The sequence below is a fragment of the Carassius carassius genome, chromosome 46 (assembly GCF_963082965.1).
Source record: "Carassius carassius chromosome 46, fCarCar2.1, whole genome shotgun sequence".
In the NCBI taxonomy this organism is placed as follows: Eukaryota; Metazoa; Chordata; class Actinopteri; order Cypriniformes; family Cyprinidae; genus Carassius; species Carassius carassius.
In genome coordinates this window covers 25,586,298-25,605,781 of record NC_081800.1, presented here as the reverse complement: position 1 = coordinate 25,605,781, position 19,484 = coordinate 25,586,298, and the positions used below count along the sequence as shown (strand labels likewise).

Sequence of the window (19,484 nt, the reverse complement as noted above, 5' to 3'; positions counted from 1 at the left end):
GCCTTCCCATCATCCCCCCATCACCATGAGAGAGCACTTCCTGTCAGAACGTCCACTTCCTGTCACTGACGCACGAATCACTGTGATGTTAAACTGGACTGCTGTGTCCTTCCAGAAATCAATGCTGCCTTTCACCGGGGCTAGTTGTCACGCTAAGTGTTATTTTAGTATTATAGCATATATAGTTTTATGTTTATTAATACTAGCTTTAATTTTTATATTTTCAGTTTTCATACTTATTTTAGTAATTTCGGGATGTACTTTTAAATATGCATTTTTTTTTATTTAGGTTTATTTTTATTTAAGTTCTTATTTTAGCACTTAAACGAAAATTAGAAAATGTTCCCTCAGCAACTCATTGAAGTAAAATTATTAAAATTAAAATAAAGCTTAAGAAGAAGTGCACTTGAAAAGACAAACAAATGAAAACTATAAACATCGCCTGAAATTTAAGTTGAAGTTTTAGTCATTTAGTTTGGTCCTTTCATATAGATATATATATATATATATTTATATAAAAAATATATATCTATATTTCAGTTTTAGTTTTAATAATTTAGCACTTAAATTTAAATGTCTTTTATTGTTAGTTGTAGAGGTTAATTATACATCTAATTAATAATTTCATCATCTAATTAATTTTATTAACGATTTACTGAATGGCTATATGTTTTAGTTAATGAAAACATCGGTTGTTACACAGAAAATATATATTTAGAAATGCTACAATAAACATAAGTTTTATTTCCTTTTTTATTTTCCCGTGTGACAACATGCCCCACACAAATGGACTGAAATATAATTAACCGTGAATGAAAGTCAACTGGTCACACAAATACCACCTGAAATAATATAAATAAATATAAAATAAAATGATATATAGTAAGACAGTAACACAGTTTAACTGCAGTAGACGTAATATATATTTTTTTATTTTTTTTTAAAGTTACATTTATTGTTATCATGTACATTGCTGTACACAAAAAAATATATAATTTTAATTCATTTTTAATTTTAATTCATAATTTTGGCTAACAGAATCTTGTGCCTTTAAACTGAAACTGATGATGTAGCAGTCATAAAGGAAAGTGAATATGAAAAACACTATTTGTAATAATCATAATAATAATAGTCCAGGGATCCAAAACATGTTTGCCAGAAACAATGATTTAAATATGCATTCAATCATTTTGCCTGCCAGACTTAAAGTATTTACTTGAAATATCCCTGATGTGAGTTATACATTTCAGTTTAACAAATATATAAATATATCTGCATACATAATTTATTTAAATGTAATTCTAATTTTAAAAATATGCATTTAAATGTTTAGTTTTAAACTTATACAATGTTCAAATTTATATAAAGTAAAAAATATATATGTATATATAGAATTCTTTTTTTTTTTTTTTTTTTGCATTATTTTTAAAGTTACTATAATTTTACATCCTGGTGTAAAATTTCTTTCAAGGGTTTTATTTCGCTTAAAATAATTTTTGTATCACGGATACCTTTTTTGTTCTAGGTACATAAAAATATAAATAAAAAATATGAATACAAATTCTCAAATAAAATGCATATATAGTAAGTAAACTATAGTATATATTTCTAGGGTTTTATTTTGCTTAAAATTATTTGTACATTAAGAATAAATCTTTTGTTATAGGTACAAAAAAACATAAAAATGTGAATTCAAATTATAAAATAAAATGCATATATAATAAGTAAATCAAAGTATATATTTCTGGGGCTTTATCTTGCTTTTAAAGTTAACTTTACGTTATGAATTTAATGTTTTTCAGGGGCATTTCAGCGTCTTTAATGAATGCTATCGAGCTGCACTTACACGGTGCTGCCACCTGCTGGACAGATGCTGTAGTTACACTCAAAAAGCTATTGGATGGCATTTAATGTCTAAGTGGCTTGATTATTCATAATCTCACAGCTACAAAAAAACACACACACATGAAGTGTTGGAGAGTTTTATTACTTCACATGTAGATTATCCCAAAGCCTCCACTAGGAAAAAAAAGTTCAGTACAATGTAGAAAACATAATTTTTCTAATTTATATGTTAGTGTTAATCCAAGTGACGTCGTCCTCTGTTTTGAGCGCTCTCTGTTCGTGTCTCGTGGACGCTCGGTGAAGTCTCTCTGAATCCTGTGCTTCGTAGAGAAGAGCCATGATCTGTCTGCGGACGCGCATCTGGACGCTGGGGTCTCTGAGCAGACGGTACTCGAGGGCCACCTGGCTGGAGAAGACCGCCGCGGCGTCCAGAGACGGGTTCTCCAGGACCTTAGCAGACATCTGCTTCAGCACCTCCAGCTTCTGTAGCTCGATGTCAGGTTCGGAGGAGCGTGTGCGTTTGCCGGATGTGCTCCGGGGAGATGGAGAGCACGAGGCTGTTTCCTCGGGGATGCCGGTGTCTGGAGTGTCGGGCATCGGGGAGAGACACACACTGATGGAGTCGAAGCTGTCCACTTCTTTATCCGTCTCCTGAGACATTTCATCCGACTCGTCCAGAGTGTCCTCCGCTTTATCAGAGGACGGCAAGCCCAGCTACAAGAAGAGCAAGAACAGACACAATCAGTCTTAAAGACTCACCCCAGACTTTCACAGTTCAGTAAACGAGGTCTACTTTAATCACCGTTCTCATTCACGGTAAACACATTCAGTTTTCATTTGTTGAGCGTTTCAAATATTCACCTGTTTATGATTCATGCCTTCATTTGAATGGCACCAGTTTTAAAAATGCATTTGCATGAAATCATAAATAGAGAAATAATAGAATGCAATATCTGAAAAAAAAATACAATTGTTAAAGATTTATTAAACTTTATAAGTTTTGAAAACCAACTGATTATGCATGCTTTGATTATTACAAAACTATATATATATATATATGAAAACTGAATTTGGAAAAATATGAAATCCAGGGGGGAAGAAATCCCCCCAAATTAATATTAAACTTAATAATATATAATAATATATATCAATAATAAAAAGAACATAGTTTTATTAAACTTTATACGTTTTGAAAATCAACTGAATACGTATGCTTTGATTATTACAAAACTATATAAAGAATTTTTTTTTTTTAAATTCAACTGAAAACTGGATTTGGAAAATTATATCTGGATATCATATTGTTCCAAATGTAATAAATGAATAATACATTTAATAATAATAGTATATATCCATAATAATAATAATATAATTTTAATGAGCTTTATAAGTTATGAAAATCAACTGATTGTTTGCTTTGATTACAAAAATATTAAAATTAAGAATGAAAATTGGAAAAATATGAAAACCATGAGGGGGAAAAAATTCCCCCAAAATATATTTTGTTAAACGTTAAAAAAATTAATAATACATCTAATAATAATTACTATAGAACATATGATTTATAGGCTAATAAATGTTGGTAACATTTTACAATTTGTTAATTTGATTTCACATTAGTTAAACCAAAAATTAAAACAATACTTCTAAAGCTTTTATTAATCTATACGCTGATTCCAATATTTACTAACACATTAAAATGAAAAACTGCACACTAACAGATTAATAAATACTGTAACAAATGCATCGCTCATCGTTAGTTATTGCTTTGAATAAAGTTAACAAATGGAACCTTAGTGTAAAGTGTTACTTTGTGATTAAACTGTACAAGTTTTGTGATTAAGTATAGACATTTAAAATGAAAATAAATTCACCCATTTAACCAAGAAAAGTTCAAATGGGGGAAAACAACTGTGAGCTCCATGCACATCAGGTTTGGTTGTGTTTGTAGACGTACAGTGTTCTCGCTTCGCCGATGAACGATGTGTGGCTTCAGGAAGTCGAGGGCCCTCAGGAGCCAGCGCTGCCTCATCGTGAGGGGCTTCTTCTCGCTCCGGTTGGATTTGGACTTCCTCAGTCTGGCATATTGAGTCCTCAGAGACGCCACCCTGGTCGCCACCGCCTCAGCTGAGCATTTAAAGACAGAAAACACTTCAAATTGGCAGCAGCAACTTTAAAAGGAAGTTCTAAACTTTATTATTTTGTGAAATCCAACGGTGTGTGCACTGTTTAATGCAACGAAGAGATGTTTTCTGCAGCGCACACCTTAAATTACAGTTATGCACATATTTCCATTTAATAACCAAATTGAACAGCTACAACTTCAAAATGCATGTGCGTGCAAACAGCCAGAGCGTAACGTTTTAATGCATCATAAAATGCATGCAAGAAACTAGATTTTAATAGCAGTAACTGTAATGCAATCTTAAGATTTTAATATAAGGTAGTATATGCAGATAAAGACAGTTCAACATTCGGCTGCAGTATTTGAGCAATCTGCATTGAGGCAAAATTAAAAACAGGGTTTTTAAAGATTTTATTTTTTTAATGGAATACGTCAATATGGTCTCTGAATGTAAAGGTCTTGTATTAGCAATGCTTCAGTGTTTGAAAACTATTTCCAATAGATCTAATTACACTTTAACTCACTTTACTCATTTGTCAAAAACTATTACAGTATAAGCTAATTAAAAAATACATTTAAAAAAGTGCAAACGTCTGAATTAAGACTCTTAAATCAAAACACATTTACTTGAAGCAAGATAAAACACTTCTTTTTTTCGCGAAGATGATCAAGATGAAGTGAGTCTGATTAAAACAAAAAATGTTTGTGCAAAAATCAACTTGAATCCATGCAAAAGAAAAAACAACGTTTGTTCTTGTTTTAAAACTTCATTGTATTCATTTTCTGAGAAAACAAGACTTCACGTCCAAATTGGCATCTCAAGAAAGCATATCTCGAGAAGGATGTTTGGTAATCAACACTGAGGAAGACATGCATTTTTATTTATTTTTTTTTTTTGCAGGGTGAACGAATTTCTGCTCAAGTTTAAGATATTTCCAGGAATTGGTTTAAGTTTGGAAAGGGAAGAAGAAACCCTGTAAAAACGAAGTGTAGCCTATTTAGATCCCATGGTTTCAAATCTCACTCCAGTTGGCAGCCCATGCAAATCATCAATGCATTCGTGCATATGCATAATTGCATACAGGTTGTTCCATAATTTAGCGAATTACCGTAATTCGATTTTGTGACCATTTGACATGGTAGAGATTAGGCTACTATGCATCACATCTTAGTTAAATCCTTGATATTTTATTCCTAATTCACTTCTGCCACTGAGTTTAAATAAGCAAGATCCTTCCAGAAGTCAACATGTATTTCGTGCACAGACATTGATTCTCCGAGGGATGCGCGCGCTGGCTCGAGCCGGAACTCACGGGGCATCTGCAGCGCATCGGCCACCTCCTTCCAGCGCTTGTCCTTCTCCTCTCGGTTGTGGTAATCTGCGGAGGAAATGTCGTACAGACATGCAGACTCCTGCCAGAGCTCGATCAGCGTCTCTTCCGCTTCGGGGGTCCACAATCGTCCAGTCATCGCGAGGGAATCTGCGCTCACGAGTCACTTTACATAACCGCTGGAAGCGCGCGCACGGACGCGTAAACAAGCGCAGCGACGCAACTCAACGCGAGCTTAATGGATCGGAAGACTGGAAAATCTCCTTCTGTTAGAGTAATGGCGGCTTACAAACACTCGTGAGACGCACATACCGCCACCTACTACACCGGAGTGTGTAGAAACACAGATCTTTAACATTAACATCTTTGTGCATAAACATCTTAAATACATCTTCTAAACATCTATTTGACATCTGATATAGAAAACGTCCTATAGACGTATATCTGATGTCGGAACAGTTTTAGTATATTATACACATAGTATATTATAGACTAAAATGCATTTAAAACACAGTAATTTTGCAGAAGACACTTAAGTTGAAATTAAAATCAATAATTTTACATGTGCTTTAGTGTATTGATAAATATCAAAATAAGTGTACTTAATTAAAACATTCTAAAATCATAATCATGTAAAATATGTTTAAATAATATTTAGCCTAATTAGAAATTATTATAAAGTGCATTTTTTTGAATTGCACTTAAGTTTGTTAAGATAATATAATATAAGGTTCAAAAACATAATCGTACATGAAATGAGGATTGTGTGTTTTGTAGGTGGAAACAGATTTACAAGCAGTTTTGTCTAAAGAGGTCCAAAAGTAGCGTACACTTTTAGAAAAAAGGGTTCATTGGGGTTCTATATAGAACCATAGGGTTCTTTACTCAATTCCAAAGAACCTTTTATGCTAAAAAGGTTCTATAATGATTAGAAAGAACCCTTTTGGCACAAAGGTTCTTTAGGCTATTATTCATATATTACATTATTCTGCAACATTTTGTATTTGTAATTAAATTATTGTTTGTAGTAAATTAATATCACATTTGAATCATGCAGATTTTTGGAGAAAAACTGAAATGGCACTCTTCGTGTGATATTGATTAACTACATAATGATATAAATATATACATTTTCTAACCTTGAATTTTGTGATCATTCACATGCATTCATAAATGCATTTGAATACACCGAATAATGCAGTGAAAGAACGCACTCAAAATGCACAGGCACACTAGTATGACTTCATCATGTAATTTTACATTAGCCTTGATGCGTGCACTTTTTAGGCACGATTTGTTTAGTTTTTGAATATACTTGATACTTCAGCCCGAAGCCATTTGTTTTGAGAATAATGGCTGGCTGATGAAGTTATTGGCCTGCAGCCGCCAAATTTTTCATAGCTGCAAATGGCTGAAGCTGCCACTTCGTGACGTGACATTCAGCCAAGTATGGTGACCCATACTCAGAATTTGTGCTCTGCATTTAACCCATCCGAAGTGCACACACACAGAACAGTGAACACACACACACACACACACACTGTGAGCACACACCCGGAGCAGTGGGCAGCCATTTATGCTGCGGCGCCCGGGGAGCAGTTGGGGGTTCGATTATGGGCTGAAATATGTGCCACTAGAAACTGAATTTGAATTGCTAAACTTGAATAATTGCATTGAATAACTGAATTTGAATAACCTAATTTGAAAGTGTATTGTTTAATTTGAATCATTGCATTGAAAATCTGAATCTGAATTGTATAATTTGAAATTGTATTTATTCAAAAACAGAATCTGAATTGTGGTCGAATAAAATTTGTCCAACAAAATTTGATCCTCACTTAAAGTTAAACTCTCTATATATCTTCACATTCACTTCTCACAATTCAGATTCAGTTCTCAAATTCAATTTCAAGTTACTGAGACAGACATCCGGGTAGTTGGAGGATGAAGGAAGAGCAATCGAGCACAGATCGATAGATCGCGTTCATTGGCGCACAGGAGCCAATCAGAACCTAAGTTTTGAAGCAAAGTACGTACCCACCATGAAACAAGGAAGAAGTGCTTGCCTTGCCGACTGACTTGACCACCATGGATCCGCCTGGGACAAATATGGTAATGACAATTTTTTTTTTCACGATCTAACGATCTTTAGTTTAATGGTGTAGCTGTTTTGTAGAAACGGGGGAAATTACATCTTTCTCGATGTGTTGCAAACACAGTAGCTATTATCCCACGTTTTTTGTGGTTATGTACTAGCTCTGGTAACAACATCTTTGCTTGGCGTTTATTATTTCTAAGCATTTGCCTCTTCCTCCGGTGAAAATGTTGTTGCCGCCAAGTAGACTGGTCATGTCTTCAGCGTGATTATTTACGTTAACTACTCCTCGTGATTGTCATTGTCAGGGTACTGCTTACTAAGAGGGAGAGAGAGAGAGTAGTAAGCTTGTATGTCTCACTATGTTTTGACAAGGAGACAACTCAGAAGTAGTCAATTCAAAATATTTGCTCACAGATGCAATACCTTCCCATGGTCCTGTTGGGCCCAGTGCCCAACATCAAACTTTAGTATATTTTTTTAGTCAATAAAAAAGTCAATATATTGTCGCATTTTAGTTAGATCTATCCCTCCAAGCATCCGTCTCCCCACCAGTGGATTAATGCATTGACCAGTTAGATTTAATGCTTTTTAAATTGACTGAGCTGTTACCATAAAGGCTCACTGTGCTGTGTGATGTACATTTATTTTCAACAGTACAAAGGTTTTTTTTTGGTTGTCACTTTTCCCATATGATTATTATTGATCAGTTTGTCCTGACCATAGCAAAATTACTTTCTCTCAAAAGTCCACCTTTTAACTTAAACTTTTATATGTGGCTTCTGTACTGAGTTTATTGTACACATTTTTACATTTTAATTTTACATTATATTTCATTCTTGTGTTTTGTCATTTCAGCAAAGCTGACTTCATTCCTTCAACTTCAAAACAAAAGTGAGCATTTCTAGGTTTGTACGCTTCTATATTCTCCTTCAAATGTAAATAACCTAAGACTAAAACTTTTGGGGCCAAGTACCTCATATCATGTCAAAGAATCCAGGGATCACCTGTAAGCGATGACCCTACAGAAGCAACAAAAAAGTAAATGGCAAAAATATGCAAATACTAACACACAAGAGAAAGAATAATTCACGTACATACACCACAGTTTCTGAGAAACAAGAGGAAGGTGAAAGAATTTAAAGCAATGTTTGAATGCAAAATAGACTGAGTTGAACAGATTACATTTATGTCTGTTTAATTGTTTTTATAACAACATACACATAAATCATAACTTGATTTTGAAAGATTTGTAAACCGATGCTCTACGGTTAACAATGATTTTTGATGATTCCTGCTTCTGATGTCTTCTGACCCCGTTCTGCATGATGTCAAGAAAGTCTTCCAGCATACTGTACTGTATATTACACCGGCAGAGAGGAAATAATTATTGTTATTATATTACAGTTCCCAAACATTTTTATATTTTTCTTTACCACAGAAGCTCTGTCCCGAGACACTCTGGAGCTAGTTGAGACTGATGATTCCCCAATCTTCCACAATGGACTTCACATAGGATGAACTGTTTCCAGTTTCAGCAAAACAGCAAGAATTCATTGATGGATGACTGCATCTTAGAACTCTTCACTAACACTGCCTGCATCACCTGGGCCACAGAGAAAACAATGTTACTGCCTGTACATGGCACAATTAACCTTTAACCTTACAGCTGAATCAATGCAGTAACACTGTTAACTACTATTGACATTGTACCAAATGTTCAGACTGAATATACAGAGGAGAACTGGTCCCCAGTGTTTTTGATTAGTCTGGTTTCTCCAAAGGTTTTTTACTCCATTATCTACATCTTGCAGATTTTTCTTTATTAACCACTGTTGCCTATGGCTTGCTTGCTGTATGTATGAAGACTAAAGCATTTAGCACCAACTATTAAAATAGTGAGGGTGTTTTTGACCATATAGACACAACAGTATGTCTTTCTGTAAAGATTCTTTGAAATGTTATGTATTTCGAAAACTGTATAAATGGCTTACATTGATAGTGTGCATATTGCTTGAACATTTATATGTAAAAAAAAAAATCAGTAGAATTATTATTATAATGTCCTTTTTATGTACTGTGTTATATGTGTTAAACTCAATTACAATTGTAATTTCTGTCATCATAATTTAAATAGTGTGATAATTAATGTATGATAGTTTCTTAAATAATAGACAATCAGTAATTACAGTACATTAACTGCCTGTAAGCAAAACCATATATAACAACGTAATTAATTATTACACTTATTACGACCACTGGCATGGCACCAACATACCAAAACTCACTGGTTAAATCTTACGTGCCCTCCAGAAGTTTGCGCTTTGCAAGTGAACGACACCTCGTGGTGCCATCCCAAAGAAGTTCAAAATCACTCTCACTGACCTTTTCCTAGACTGTGCCCAGCTGGTGGAATGACCTCGTGATCTCTTATCACACCGGATCCATGGTGGTCAAGTCAGTCGGCAAGGCAAGCACTTCTTCCTTGTTTCATGGTGGGTACGTACTTTGCTTCAAAACGTAGGTGCTGATTGGCTCCTGTGCGCCAATGAACGCAATCTATCGATCTGTGCTCGATTGCTCTTCCTTCATCCTCCAACTACCCGGATGTCTGTCTCAGTAACTTGAAATTGAATTTGAGAACTGAATCTGAATTGTGAGAAGTGAATGTGAAGATATATAGAGAGTTTATTTTTAAGTGAGGATCAAATTTTATTGGACAAATTTTATTCGGCTACAATTCAGATTCAGTTTTTGAATAAATACAATTTCAAATTATACAATTCAGATTCAGATTTTCAATGCAATGATTCAAATTAAACAATACACTTTCAAATTAGGTTATTCAAATTCAGTTATTCAAGTTTAGCAATTCAAATTCAGTTTCTGGTGGCACATATTTCAGCCCATATTCGATGCCTTGCTCAAGGGCACCTAAGTCATGGTATTGAGGGTGGAGAGAGCACTGTACATGCACTCCCCCCACCCACAATTCCTGCCGGCCCAAGACTCGAACTCACAACCCTTCGATTGTGAGTCCGACTCTCTAACCATTAGGCCACAACTTGTCTACAGATGTCTATGTTATGTCCAAATAGCCTACAATTGATGGTAAAAAATTACAGAGGGATTTATGGATATTTATGGATATCTGAAACTGCACTGGAACAGCAGTCAAACCCGTGACTTCCCACCCGTGAACTCGTTCTAGATAGATGTACTCGGAGTTACGAACTCTGACGTCACATAGCCTGCGAAACAACAATGGCAGCCTCTACGGATAATATTGCCTATGGATGCATTGTTTACGCAAGTGGTGCACGTTAAAAAAACGATTTTAGGACAATATAACATTGCAATAAAATTAATAATCTAGCTACAATTGCTTGCGCTCAGGAAGCTCAGGTGACTTGCCTGGAACGCTGGAAGTCGTGAGTCATGGTTTGAAATCGTGACTTACGGGCTCAAAAACAAGCCTGGAACGCAGCATAAAAACGCAAACTTTTGTTGAATTTATGAGAAATCTACAGACGCAAACAGACGAAGTGTAGTCAAATAAAGACCTAAATGTGTATTTCGGACTTTTTTTCACCACAAGTCTGAAAGAAGATATGTTATTGAAGACAAATATCCAAAAATCTCAAAAGTGACCAGGAAAAAAAACGATGTTTTTGCCTGCCGTGTCTCGCCTTAATATAAACACACACTGTTATCAGTATTATTTTGGACAAAGTTTTGCACATTTCTCTTCAATGTACACTGAAGCATGCGTCGTGAATTAGCAATGTGGAAACGGTGGTTTGTTACTGCAGTAATCTCACGTTCAGTGCTATACATGTCTCCGTTCCAGAATATTTGGTTCATAACATCAATCTTTGATTCAGGTTTTTGTGCAACCGTGCCCTGAAGATTTAACAAAAGTCTGGCTAGGCCTAAGTAAAAAGTACGTAGGAATTAGGAAAGTAAGTGAGAAGTGAGATCAAAATTACCTTGCTTGTTTCTTTCCGCCATTTCACCTCAGTGCGAACAAAAAAAAATGCATCGCTTCTTCTGCACGGAAAACGAGCAATTTTAATTGGTCGTCAATTCACTGCGAGTCTGTGTATCGTAGCAACGAGCACAAGACGGTGCTGTTATGAAACCAGTGGGAAAATAGATCTCGTGTATTGTTTATATATTTCGTGTGTGTGTATGTCTCTATGTGATAGAATTATTATATGATGCAAATAATTCTAGCCGGCTCAGCCAAACTTTATCAGATGGCGGCTCAATTTTGCTTAGGAAATTATTGGCTGGCGGCGGCTGAAATTCTAAATGGCGCAAATGGCGGCGGCTTCGGGGTCTACTTGATACTGTTAAAAGGCACATCATTAAAACAAAAAAAAAGAGTCCACATATCACACCTAAACACGCGTGGAAAACGTAATTAGAACTAGCTACTAAATTAGTTACAAATGCCTATCCATATACAGCTATGATTCGCGAACTCCCGAACTGACTCAAATGAGTCGCGAAGCCGCTCCGAACTCTCGAACTGATTCAAATGATTCGCTATCCCGCTCCGAACTCCCGAACTGACTCAAATGAGTTGCGATCCCGCTCCGAACTCCCGAACTGACTCAAATGATTCGCGAACCCGCTACGAACTCCCAAACTGACTCAAATGATTTGCAAACCCGCTTTGAACTCCCAAACTGACTCAAATGATTTGCGATCCCCAAACTGACTCAAATGATTCGCGATCCAACTCCGAGCTCTCAAACAGACTCAAATGATTCGCGAACCCGCTCCGAACTCCCGAACTGACTCAAATGATTCACGCTCCGAACTGCCAAACTGACTCAAATGATTTATTCTCCGAACTCCCAAACTGACTCAAATGATTCGCGAACCCGCTTTGTACTCCAGAACTGACTCAAATGATTCGCGAACCCGCTCCGAACTCCCGAACTGACTCAAATGATTCGCGAACCCGCTTTGAACTCCCGAACTGATTCAAATGATTCGCGATCCCGCTCCGAACTCCTGAACTGACTCAAATGATCCGCAAAGCCGCTCCGAACTCTCGAAATGATTCAAATGAGCTGCGAAGCCGCTCCGAACTCCCGAACTGACTCAAATGATTCGCGAACCCGCTACAAACTCCCAAACTGACACAAATGATTTGCGATCCCCAAACTGACTCAAATGATTCACGATCTCGCTCCGAACTCCCGAACTGACTCAAATGATTCACGCTCCGAACTGCCAAACTGACTCAAATGATTCATGCTCAGAACTCCCAAACGGACTCAAATGATTCGTGAACCCGCTTTGAACTCCCGAAATCACTCAAATGATTCGCAAACCCGCTTTGAACTCCAGAACTGACTCAAATGATTCGTGAACCCGCTTCGAACTCCCGAACTGACTCAAATGATTCGCGAACCCGCTACAAACTCCCAAACTGACTCAAATGTTTCGCGAACCCGCTCCGAACTCTCGAACTTATTCAAATGATCCGCGAACCCGCTCCAAACTCCCAAGCTGACTCAAATGATTCGCTATCCCCAAACTGACTCGAATGATTCGCAAACCCGCTACGAACTCCTGAACTGATTCAAATGATTCACGCTTCCAAAATATCAATATTTCCATGCCGAACTGCTTTCCACGTCGAAACATCCACGAACATAACCAGGTGAGCAGATCACTCTCTCACTATATCTACTCTTCCTCTCCCTGCAGTTTGGTAATATATGAATTCCTCCTTTGAACTCCCACCTCTTCTGTGGGTTTTATTGTACTGGGTCTGAATTTGGGCTCCTGGGGTCTCAAAAAAGAAACATTTTCAATCTCCAAGGTGAACGTTATGACAGTTTTGGCTGTGGAGCTGCATATGTACTGTAACAGTATGAAAGATTAACATTTCCAACATGGATGTTTTTTCTCATTTAGGGTCATGAACATGAACATACGGTGTTATCAGTTCATACACTAAATTAAATTCATGATCTTGCTAGCACTAATGCTCTAATGAGCACAAAAAATTAATGTAAAAAAAATACACTTAAAAAACTGTTTATAATATAATTCTGTTTTATTCAGTTTAAAAAAACTTTTTAATTTTTTTTGTAATGTGTGAGAAGAATCAATGTTAAGAGTTTACTGTTTTTAACCAGATTTATAATTTAATTTTAATTGTTGCCAAATATTTAAAGTAGCTACTGTTTAGAATATTCACATTTTGTTTTTTTAAATAGTTGCTAAATTTGTTTCTTTTTTAAACTCATTCTATTGTTTGTTAATTAATACACATAGTTACGTTTACTGTTTTTATCAGATTGTTAATTTAATTTAGTTTTCTTTTTTAAAATAGATATATTTAAACTATGCTTTATAATATTCACATTTTTTTATTTTTTAAATAGTTAAATCGTTTTTAAAAACATGTGCTCATGTTTATTTATATATTCACTGTAATGTGTGAGAAGTATTAATGTTAAAGGGTTTACTATTGTTACAAGTTTTTTAATTTAATTTTGTGTCCATTTTAACTTATATATGTTTTTAAAGATATTTTAAAAATTGTTTATGACGTACGTTCACATTTTGACATTTGTAAAAAATATTTGTTAAATGCAGGTTTATAAAACATTTTCTATAGTTTTTTAATGTCTGAGAAGAATGTCAATTAATGTTAAATAGCTATATACTGTTTTACCAGATTTCTAAATGTAATATTTTAAATGTATGTATAATATTCACATTTTGAATAAAAAAACTAATTGCCCCCCCCCCAAAAAAAAAGAAACCGTGCATCAAAATGTTGTGCAAATAAGTTGCATAAATAAAACAAAATAATTATATTTTATATATGTAAATTTCAGTTGTTGTTTTACACATACATATTGGCTGTCTAATAAATAATTGTATTTAAGATCAGTTTTTTCAGTATTAATAATTCGTAAGACAATTAATGCACCAGTTTTATCCTGATGCGTCAAAACAGATGAATGTCACCGCTTTTTATAAACATAAAAGCCACTTACCTACTGCAAATAAGCAGGTTTACCATTTAGTTGACAAAGTGTTCAGCTCAAAAGCCAAATTTAAGCCGCAGTTAAACGTCAGGTACACTAATAACTGTAAACTATAAAATTGTCTAATTCAAATAATTTAAACCTGTGATAACGATGGAAATGTTTACAAAATTATTTTTGAGCAACGCTAACCATTTCTGATAATATAACTAACTTAATCATATTTGGTTTGGTTGCATGATGAAACACACCAAATAAATAAATACATTCCTCAAACCAAAGGATCTTCATGATGTTTCTTCTCTGATTTGAGAACACGAGTCCCCAACAGGTTTATGATGATGATTGCTTCTGTAGAACATCAAAAAGAATTAAAGACCAATTTTAAGTAAACTAAAATGAGTCCCAAATATGGTTGATTTAAACATGTATTAGGGACATTCCCAGTGTGTGTTTGGCCTCTCGTTCTCCCTCATACACACACAGATGGATCACAGCATGTTTCCGCTGTAAACACAGCAGAAGTCCTGAATTAAAGATCAGCAAGTACTCAAAACACAGACGTTTTAATGCACTATAAATAACTCATTCCTGAGGAGACATAACATGAATTGCAATTAGATTTACGTTTTTTCTAAGGAAACAGCAGCACTTGCATGGTAGCAAAGACTTGTGGCAACACTTGTTAACAGTCCAGTGAATGGGTGCCATCAGAATGAGAGTCCAAACAGCTGATATAACTTCACAATAATCCCTCCCATATTGAGCAAAACTGTGTGTTTGTATGAAACAAATCCATCAAAACATTTTTAACTTAAAAAGTCTATCCATAAAATTACATTTTCCAGTGAAAAAGCTGTCTGGTCTGAATCAGGAGAGAAATACGCACAGACAAGCACAATTTACAATTAAACAAAAAAAACATCCAAAACAGCTTTAAACTAATTTGAGTGGATTTTGATGAGACAGACAACAGGGGACATACTTTTTCACTGGAGGAAGCGATATTATGGATTATGGACTCGTATTTTAGCCAGAAACAAGGGTTTGGAGTTAAAATCTTGATGGATTTGGTTCCTACAAACACAGATTTTCGGTTCACATGATGTTAACTGATGGACTGGAGTTGTTTGGATTATTGTGTTGTTTTTATCAGCTGTTTGGACTCTCATTCTGACGGCACCCATTCACTGCAGAGCATCCATTGATGAGCAAGTTCTAAATCTGTTCTGATGAAGAAACGTAGCCCGAGTTTTTATAACAAGTTTTCATTTTCGGGTAAACTTTTCCTTTAACGGCGCTGCCAGACAAACACTAAAGAGAACAAAACAGAGGTATATGAAAGAGAGCCATCACACTATCATTTGCTGCACAGTTAATTTCACTGAATTATGAAGGGAAGATGCTCTAGGGTCCATGATTTAGACTCAACATAGAGTAAAAATGAGTGAAATATTTATAGCTAGACTCAAATTCAGACACCTTTTAGAACAAAGATATCTAAATTTAGTCCACACTCGCTTCTGTAAAGTCAATATCAACGTCTTGCTTCCTCACACGGAAGAGATAAAATATTCAGCAGACATCACTTAGAGTTAGAGCTCTCACAGAAACACAAAGAACTCATTCAGTCAGGTCCTGATACTATGGTAAAAATAACATAAAATCATACACCGTGCAAGGACACAGTCATACTCAAAAGAGCTCTCACATCAGAAAAAACAATATACCTTGAAAAATAAATAAAAATCACATCATGTAGAACATCACAAACATTATTTTATTCCTTTAAGTGATTATCAGCCGAGGATCATGTATCTGTAAAGGTTGCTCACACACTGACAGCATTTCTGCAGTGATAAACTAAAAGTTATTTATTTCAATGGGATTAACGTCTACCAGAATTAACAACAACTTGAAGCTGTTCAGGTGTGCAAGTGAGTGACCACAGTGACCAAACATGATCGATGCTCTCCGCTGGACTGTCATTAACTGTTCTGAGGAAACCTACAAGGTTCCTAAAAACAGTGTTATACAGAAACTGCTCTCATAGCAGTTCTCAGTCAAAAGTTGATTTTTGAAATGTTACCCTAAATATAGTAACATTCAGTCAAGTGTGTATGTGCATGAGTGAAGACACTAGACAACTTTTGCCTGTACAAAAAGAATGTGTCATGGAACTTTCAATAATGTTACATGATAATGAACAATTCACGTCGCTTTTAATATTTAAATGAACAGATTAACTAAGCTAGTTGACGAATACAAACATTTCAGATATCCTGAAGTTGGATGTTTGATTTAAGATGTTGGGAAACAACTACAATTTCCCCTCCGCTCCAACAAATACCAACAGTGTGAACACACTTAACCAAAACAACATCTACGAGTTGGTGTTTGATGGGGCAGGAAATGAGTCTTAAAGGGATAGTTCACCCTTAAAATGAATCATATTTATCCAAAACTCTATTAGTTTCTGTTAAGAAATGTTTTTGGGTCATTTTGGGCATGCGATTTTTTGGTACCCGATGTTCTTCAACACATTCTTCTTTTGGGCTCCGTAGAAGAAACTAAGTCCTACGAGGATTGGAATGACATGAGGTGAGTAAATGATGATAGAATGTTCATTTTTTTAATGTACTATCCCCTTAAGAGACATTTAAGAACATTCCAGACTTCCAAAACCTGCACCAGTATGACCATAAGTGTCATCTCTACAGTGAAGACTCTACAGTCTCATGCACTTCATAGTCAAGAACAAGCGTAAGGCAATGAGACCTTAAGTTCACAACAAGCTTGCAATTTGGGACAAGGCCATAGGCAATAAATAATTCCAAGACCTTAAGCTTCTGAACATGGTCTAGAGTCAAGCAATAGAAGCCTACATATTTTTTTACATTTTTAGGTCTGCTATACCTTCTCCAGTGTAGCACTATCTACAAAATACATTTACATAACAATGAGTCACTTTTCCACTTCCTCTTTGGGATTCGAGCAGCACTTTGATCCGCCAAACAGCGATCTAAAGATGCTCCTCTTTCTCTTTCCTGTCCTGTCCTTTCCGAACGATTGTTCGGAGAGGCATATGGACTTCCGGAGCGTGCCGATACGCCACTCGTGTTCACGGATCTTGCTCTGCAGGTGGTTCTGGATGGCAAATCCCAGGGACTCCATGTCCAATGACGCTCCATAGACTTCCCACGTCATTCCCTTCTCATCCCAGATGATCTCCTGAGGTGCACCGCTCTCCTCCTTTTCTCCTTCCACCTCTGCTGTTCTCCCAGAGTCCTCCGACATCCCAGGCGAGACTTGACAAGTTGTGTCAAATTCACTGATGGTTACTTGAGGAGGAACCGAACCAAGAGGTTGAGGGGACTGGCTACGAAGCTCAATCTCTATTTGACAGATGTGTTGAAGAGATTTCTGGCTATTGGAGGACTTAGAAAAAGGTGCGCCTAGAAATCTAGGCTTGGATCCTGTTGATTTGGGGTCCGGTGAGGCTACAGTTGGCAGCCAATCAGAGTCTGAGCTACTGTCGGGGTTGAGCTCATTGTGCAGGCCAACTTTAGTATTGAGGTTAATCTCAGGGTTCAACTGGCGGGGTTGAGAATCGTGGACTGGACTCGTGTCTGTGGATCTGCTGTAGACCTCCACATCCGCCTGGACCTCGACGTCAACGTACACCGCTTGCAGATCCGCCTGCAGTGCCACATCCTTCATTTCAGCGACTGGGAAACCTTCAGCTGTCATAGTCACCGCATCCTTCAAGTTCTTTTCATTCATTATAGCATCCTTCCCGACCTCAGTCGCCATTGTATCAGCTTCCTTCTTTCTCTGCTCTCTCTCTGCTTCCTCCCTTCCCTTCTTTTCCCACAGACTCTGACTCTTTCCTGCGTGTCTCTCTTGGGTCGTGACATATGCGTCAGTCTTATCTTCTTGCTCTCTTAGCTGTTTGATAGAGGGGTTTGTTGCTCGGTGTGACGACGGAGACAACGTTTCTTCCCACCCTTTGGAGTGAATCCTGATGACATCACTTCCTCTAAGACCTTGACCCTGAAGGACAGCATCCTCTCTTTCCTCTCCTTCTCTCTCATTCCCATTCTTTATCTCTCGTCCCCGTGGACACTCCCCCATTGCTGTTTCCGTCCCCAGTTGCAGTTTGCTCTCCACTAATGTATCAATCATTTTATCTTTCCGAGAAGGCAACAGCAGTCCTTCTTTGACTGTAGCTCTTCTATTCCGCTCGTTTATGTCCACTTTGAGAGATGCATGCTGGGGCGGTTTAAGTTTGGGGCTGGAAGTGGCTCTAGGAATGTGTGAGAGAGAAGTCCGCTGGAGACTCCTGGGAGAGTCGGTACAGGAAATCTGGGAAGCAGATGATGTTTTGTGAAGCATCTTTTGTGGGGAGTCTGTGGAGCCCACGATATGAGATGTTGAGGCAGTTTTTTGCATGTTTTTGAGAAATGTTTTCGCACTCGCTTGCAGCTTTTTCTCATGGCTCAGTTTTGGCCCAATGGGTCCAGTTTGGCCGGATAAACTTAAGACCTCCACTTCAGGTGAAACTATTTTGGTTGGTGGTTTCAATCCTGTTTTAGTCATAGCAAGTGTGTTAGTTATTCCCTCAGTGACCTGATTGGTTGTCGTTGAATGCATAGTGGATATTTTCGATGCAGGTGTGGACGCAGCGAGGGGTTCTGCAGCTGGGATGGCTGCGGTGGCTAATGCAGTGTGTTTTAGTGTTTTTATATGGGCAGTGGATTCCTTGGAGGTGGATCTCTCCTCCAGTTCTTTAGCTTTTACATCAATGCCATAAGAGTCTCCAAGTCTTGTCCTGGTTCCAGGAGAGAGGTTTCCCTTTCTGTGTTGGCTTGAGGGCTTGGACTCCCTGCATGCCTTGGGCTCATTATTTCCAGGAGGATGAAGGAAAGCAGGTCGGGATTCCATAAAACTGATTATAGTTGATGAAAATGGGAGCTTTGTGAAGAGAAAAACAGCAGATTTAGTTAAACCTTTTTAAAAAATGTTTTGATAAAATTTTTACTTACTCTAAATTCAAGATAAAACAA

The 19,484-nt window shown here is 36.7% G+C and overlaps 2 protein-coding genes across 3 annotated transcripts; both read right to left on the bottom strand.

The window, feature by feature from the left end:
• Window positions 1-1,968: 1,968 nt before the first annotated feature.
• wu:fb74b10 (uncharacterized) lies at window positions 1,969-5,594 on the bottom strand. 2 transcript variants are annotated; one of them, XM_059540537.1, is made up of 3 exons: window positions 5,284-5,594; window positions 3,803-3,972; window positions 1,969-2,559 (listed from the first exon to the last, which is right to left on the bottom strand). In XM_059540537.1, the coding sequence occupies exons 1-3, from the start codon at window positions 5,438-5,440 to the stop codon at window positions 2,068-2,070; spliced, it is 819 nt and encodes a 272-aa protein (XP_059396520.1). In that variant the 5' UTR covers window positions 5,441-5,594; the 3' UTR covers window positions 1,969-2,067. The 2 variants fall into 2 exon arrangements, with proteins under 2 accessions (XP_059396520.1, XP_059396521.1); XM_059540538.1 differs by having other exon boundaries at window positions 5,238-5,453.
• An 11,362-nt stretch (window positions 5,595-16,956) lies between these two features.
• On the bottom strand, window positions 16,957-19,362 carry LOC132129554 (uncharacterized). The gene has a single exon (XM_059541179.1). The coding sequence runs from the start codon at window positions 19,360-19,362 to the stop codon at window positions 17,383-17,385; it is 1,980 nt and encodes a 659-aa protein (XP_059397162.1). The 3' UTR covers window positions 16,957-17,382.
• Between the last annotated feature and the right edge of the window lie 122 nt (window positions 19,363-19,484).

Coding starts and splice junctions, on each gene's coding strand:
- wu:fb74b10 (XM_059540537.1), bottom strand. CDS start 5,440: ATGACTGGACGATTGTGGACCCCCGAAGCGGAAGAGACGCTGATCGAG. Junction 3,973..5,283: donor CGATGCGCTGCAGATGCCCC/GTGAGTTCCGGC, acceptor TTAAATGCTCAG/CTGAGGCGGTGGCGACCAGG. Junction 2,560..3,802: donor ATCGGCGAAGCGAGAACACT/GTACGTCTACAA, acceptor CTCTTCTTGTAG/CTGGGCTTGCCGTCCTCTGA.
- LOC132129554 (XM_059541179.1), bottom strand. CDS start 19,362: ATGGAATCCCGACCTGCTTTCCTTCATCCTCCTGGAAATAATGAGCCC.